This window comes from Ochotona princeps, chromosome 6 (genome assembly GCF_030435755.1).
Source record: "Ochotona princeps isolate mOchPri1 chromosome 6, mOchPri1.hap1, whole genome shotgun sequence".
Classification (NCBI taxonomy): domain Eukaryota; kingdom Metazoa; phylum Chordata; class Mammalia; order Lagomorpha; family Ochotonidae; genus Ochotona; species Ochotona princeps.
In genome coordinates, this window is record NC_080837.1 from 46,367,467 (window position 1) to 46,372,984 (window position 5,518).

Here is a 5,518-nt window from a genome sequence, read left to right on the forward strand (position 1 = left end):
TGCTTTTGACAATAAGTCTTTCCTATCTTGACTGACTGTCTGCCTTTTTTTGCATGTATGTCTGAAACTTCACATTAACCAGTATGACAGAACCTCTGAATCATGGATAACAATTGCCAAACTTTCACCTGTGATGCTGGGATCCCATCCTGGAGAACCAGCACTCTATGTCAAGTTCTGGCTTCTCTGTTTTCAATCCAGTTGCCTGGTCTGTTTCTAATCCAGCCATGGAAGATGGCCCCAATACTTGGGCCCATGCTACACACATGAAAGACCCAGACAGAGATTCAAGTTCCTGCCTTCACCCCATCCCAGCTCTGGCCACTGTGGCCTTTTGAAGAATGAACCAATGGATAGAATATCTCTTTCTCTGAGTGTCTTCCTCCCTCTCTCTGCCAGTCTACCTTTTACATAAATAGCATAAATATTTAACATTTTTTATTGGAAAGTCAGATCTACAGAGAGAGAGACAGAAAGCTCTTCCATCCCCTGGTTCACTCTGCAAATGGCTACAGTGGCCGGAGCTGAACCAATCCAAAACCAGGAGCAAGGAGCTTCTTCAGGTCTCCTGTGAGGGTGCAGGGTCCTAAGGCCTTTGGCCATCCTCTGCTGCTTTCCCAGGCCACAAACAGGGATCTGGAAGGGAAGTGGGGCAGCCAAGTTATGAACTGGTACCCACATGGGATACTGGTGCATGAAGGCAAGGACTTTAGCCACTAAGCTGCCAAGCCAGGCCCAATAAATACTTAAAAAACAATGCCCCAACAGGACAATATTTTTAAATATATTTAAAATATGTGAACAGACTCCAGTGAGTCCCCAAAATACCAAGTGAAGACCAGAAAAGGAGTCTGTAATAGTAATATTTGGAAAAGCAGGTATGGAATATGAGGAAACCATGGATATTTGTAAGGATTCCTTCTAAAAACAAAACAAAACCATTCTGGGGTTTTTTTTAAAGACAATTGCATGAAGTACAGCTCTTGCACTTGATCCGGCACAGCTGACTCAAGTCAAATTATCAGCAGACTCGTGTTCACCACCTTTTTCCCACTGGAACTCCTACCTGAACCATGCGAAATTTGGTTCTCTAGCTCTTGATGAGTCTTTGACCTCCATGACGAGTGGCCATCGCGTCTTGCCACAAGGTGGCGATGTGGGCATCAGATTTGAAAAAAGTCTTGTAGGAATCCCCTTTCCAGCAAACCTATAAATAGCGCAATAATGCATTCAAGTACATTTCTGCTATCTCTGACGAGCCGGGTATCCCCTTTGATATTTAAAATAAACGTAGAGAGATTCTAGTAAATTCTAGTAATAGAACACTTTTCTGATCAACCACCATCTGTTCCAAAATCCTGGAACAGAGGCGGAGGTGAGCTTCAGCCTCCCAAATAATGGTGAAAAATAAACAAGTCCTGCTGGCTGTTATGTGGCTTCAGCTAAGCTGTAAGTTTGTGTGTGTGTGTGGAGGGTGGAGAGGGGAAGGTCCTGAACACAAAGTAAAAGGAAATATTGTGATTTTCTGGTAAATGGGGACGAGGGGGGGAGAGAGGGGAGGGTCTCCAGTGGTTAACCCTGTGCCCTCTGGCAAATGCATAAAGGAATGTGCAAGAAACAGTTAGAAATAGTGATATTCTCTGTTTGTCAATGTCTTTGAGAATAGGTGTAAGCGGCAAAAACAAAGTGCAGCAGAGTCCTCAGTACCTGAGGGCACAGGAAGGAGAATCTGTCACCATCCACTGCAGCTACTCCACAGGAATGACCACCTTACGATGGTGGCAGCAGCTTCCCTGGGGCGGCATCGTCTCCTTGTTCACGCTGAGCCTGGAGATGAAGAGGAAAGGGAGGATGAGTGCCACCATAGACACCAAGGAAAGCCACAGCTCTCTGCACATCACCGCCTCCCAGCCCGGAGACTCGGCTACCTATCTCTGTGCCGTGGAGCACGATGCTACCCACGCACCTGCAGCCAACACACAAACTCAAAAGGCCCCGTTTCTTTCTGTCTATCCTTGAAGAGAAGAAGTGTTTTCAGTTTTTAAAATAGAACAGTCTCCCCATGCAGATTCTCTATAACAGCAACACCAAAGAAAATGAGTTTCACCCTGGAATTAAAACGCACAGACACTGGGCCAGAATATTTGAGCCTAGAAATCCTGGTGCTGCCATGTATTAATTGTATTAAATTGTATTATTTTGACCACACTTCTTAACTTCTCTGTGGCCCTCTGGTTTGTCAAATCCTAAAAAGTAAACAGTGTTAGTCATAGCACCAAACTGTAATTGTGAGGATACATGAAGTACTACTCACAAAGCATCTAACACATGGTATTCTATTGGTAAAGTCAGTTGTTAGCATTTGTTTTGAATGCACTATCTGTTGTTAATACCTTGACTCTTTGGAGACGTATGTGGAATGTAATTAATAAGCACATAGTAATAATCTCAGTTTCCAGATTCTTTCTTAATGATGCTGAACAGTTGACCTTTCAAGAAAAATAATGGCTTGAGGAAGCATGGCAAAAGAATGACTGGTTTATTTGTGGTACAGAGGTGTGAGGCTGGTAAGGGCTGGTGTTACCAAAGTTCAGTGTCTCCTTTGGGAAAATATGGTTTCTAAATTTTTCACATGGAGATTCCTCATTTACAACCCACATTACTGGAAATTCACAAAAGAAAATACTAAACCCAGTGTAGCTAAACCAATTATTTTCTACCTCTATATCCCCAAAGATTCTTTATGCTGTGATTCTCAATGCCAGGGAAATTCTTATGTTGAAATAATGTTATGATTGTTTTCACTATTGTTTTTAATTGTACATATTAAATTGTATCTAAATACTACCTCTTTAAGGTTAGATTTTTTAAAACTGAAATATTATCTGCACAAACTTAAAGTGTCAATTATGTTATAAATCTGTTCCTTGAGCAATCTATGAAAAAATAGTATGTTCTAATAAAGCTTTTATATACAACTCCATTTTAGCAAATAATTTTTTAAACATTTATTTATTTTTGTTTACAAGGCAAATTTTGCAGAGAGAGAGAGACAGAAAGAGAAGTCTTCCATCCACTGTTAAAATCCCCAAAAGGCTGAAATGCCTGGAGCCACGCTGATCTGAATCCAGAAGCCAGGAGCTTCTTTCCAGGTCTCCCATGTGGGTGCAGGGGCCTGAGGACTTGGGCTATTCTCCGCAGCTTTTCAGGTCATAACAGGAAACCGGATAGGAAGTAGAGCAGCTGGCACTCAAATTAGTGCCCATATGGGATGCTGGTGCTGCAGGTGGAGGATTAGCATCCTACACCTCATCAGTTCCAACAATTTTAAATAATATGTTTATACTGTTGATATATCAGTATGGGAGTTTATCTATCGACTTTTTTCAATGGTACTGTATCACTACTCTTACCTTCCCAATTTTTCTCCATTACAATCTAGAATTAAGTCAATAGTGCATATATAATATGATCAAATAAATGTTGCCACTCTGTAGCAAAATAAGTGTTATGATTATATTTCATGCCTAGTCCAATGTCTTCAGTAAATACGTGTATCATTTATTTATTTGCTTTACGTCCATTTTGTATTTTTCTAAGTTCTGCAATAGATTCTGAGAAGCATTTGTTAATCATTTGTCTCCCTGCTGCAAGCACACCAAGCATATTATCAACTTTTCCCCTAGAGATTCCCTTTTCATCGATCTCCATTGTTTGCCCTCTGTGAACTGATGACTCTTGTGTCTGAACTCAGGATGCAGTTTGGAACAAACCACTGCCACCCACCGACTTCCCAGTGAATCTCTTCCTTCAATTCATTTTGATATATCTATTCTCTGTAATGGATATAGCCATGAATACAATAGGTTTACTTTAGTTCTATGAGTCTTTAACTGAATTACGGAACGTGAGAGTGATTTTTGTGAGTATCCGAACTCACTGCTGGTGTCAGTATTGAAGGTGGCCTTGTATGGAGCCTTCCTCTTTGTAACTGGGTCCTAAGTCCTTACAGTTCGTAGATATGGAAATCTGGAAGACAGTGCCCTGGGTTCACAAACTGGCTGACTTCAGATAGCTATATTTTATATTGAGAAATTTAACATACATAGCAAAAGTTTAATCTGTGATGCCTAAACCACTAAGCAATTGGGTCATCACAACTATAAAAAATAGTTAAAAGTAGTTCTCATAGACCAAACATTAGAGAAGAACTAACTAAATGTCTAGGTTTCCATGACTGTATGTGTTGTTTGGAAGACCCATGTATATGAAATAATTACTTTAAAATATTTCCAACACATGGGATGGGGACACATTATTATTATTATTATTATTATTATTATTATTATTATGTAGTAAGTGCTTATTACTGACTTTTTTGTTTTGAATGATCTGTATGTTAACTAATTTAATTCTCATGTTAGCCATGGCTATTAGCCAGATTATAGAAACTGAGGCACACGAAAGCCGGATATCCTTCCCTAAGTTGCAAGCTTCCAAAATTTTAATCCAAATCAACTGACCCACAAGTCACACTCCTAAACAAAGTTCCAAATGGCTTTCTGAGGAGACAAGCACCTAAAATTTCTCCCCGATTATATAGCAATTAGACTTCTTATCTATTAGACTGGTTATCTATTAGACTGCTGTTAGACTGGTTATCTCAACCCCCGATCATAATTGTATTTGTGCCAATGTAGTCATCTTATATGAACAGATGTATATTTTGTGTCTAAAATGTGATCCTTCTCATGATTCCTGCATTGGTAAAGAAATGTCACAATGAATGCAAAGGAAAAAGTAAGGAGGGTAAACAAATTTTTATTTCCAAAATTCAAATATCTGGAAATTTTTTCTAGGGACAACACTACGAGAGAAAATGGTTTTGATTTGGGGTTGACTATTGTGTTTAAAAATTTTCCTTGAACATTCTCTCAGAAAACAGGTTGATGCAAAGATTCAGATTTAATGCAGATTTCTTGGTCTGTGAGAATTTTCTTGCAAGGGATAGAAATAAAGGCAAGAAAATAAGACCCTGCTGAAGATCTCTGGGCCTCCTTTCTTCTTTCTCTTGTCTGTGGAGCTGAAAGGGACAGTAACACAGCCCCTTCCAAAATGGGTCTTTGGAAACCTAAGAGGAGACTAGACTCCTGACTGTCACCCGTCAAAAAGCCTGGATGACAACACTTTGGCAGATTCACCCAAGATGGAGTAGTTGCGTGGTAGTCCAGTGGATCAAGAGAGCCCAAACTAGTGTCTACAGATCTGAGTTTTCAAATACATTAAAAAGCATGGAAACTACTGCTAGAGTCTTAGCACACCTGCAGTATCATGGGAAAAAGGACCCCCCACCAGAACTCACACACCTGAACCTATAGAAACAGTAATGTCCCCAGGCAAATTCAAAGCACTGGATCCCAGGAAGTGCAAGAGGCACAGATGGGTCAGGTGCACCCGAGCAGAACCTAATCTTCCAGAAGTGAGATGTCATCCCAACGAACAGGAAAGGGTGCTTGAA

General features: G+C 40.3%; 1 gene segment (V, D, J or C); it reads left to right on the plus strand.

Moving 5' to 3' along the window:
• The first annotated feature begins 1,284 nt into the window (after positions 1-1,284).
• On the plus strand, positions 1,285-2,133 carry LOC131480570 (T cell receptor alpha variable 41-like). The segment is given in 2 exon segments: positions 1,285-1,449; positions 1,667-2,133. Coding segments are annotated over 2 exon segments (405 nt in total).
• The last annotated feature ends 3,385 nt before the right edge of the window (positions 2,134-5,518 follow it).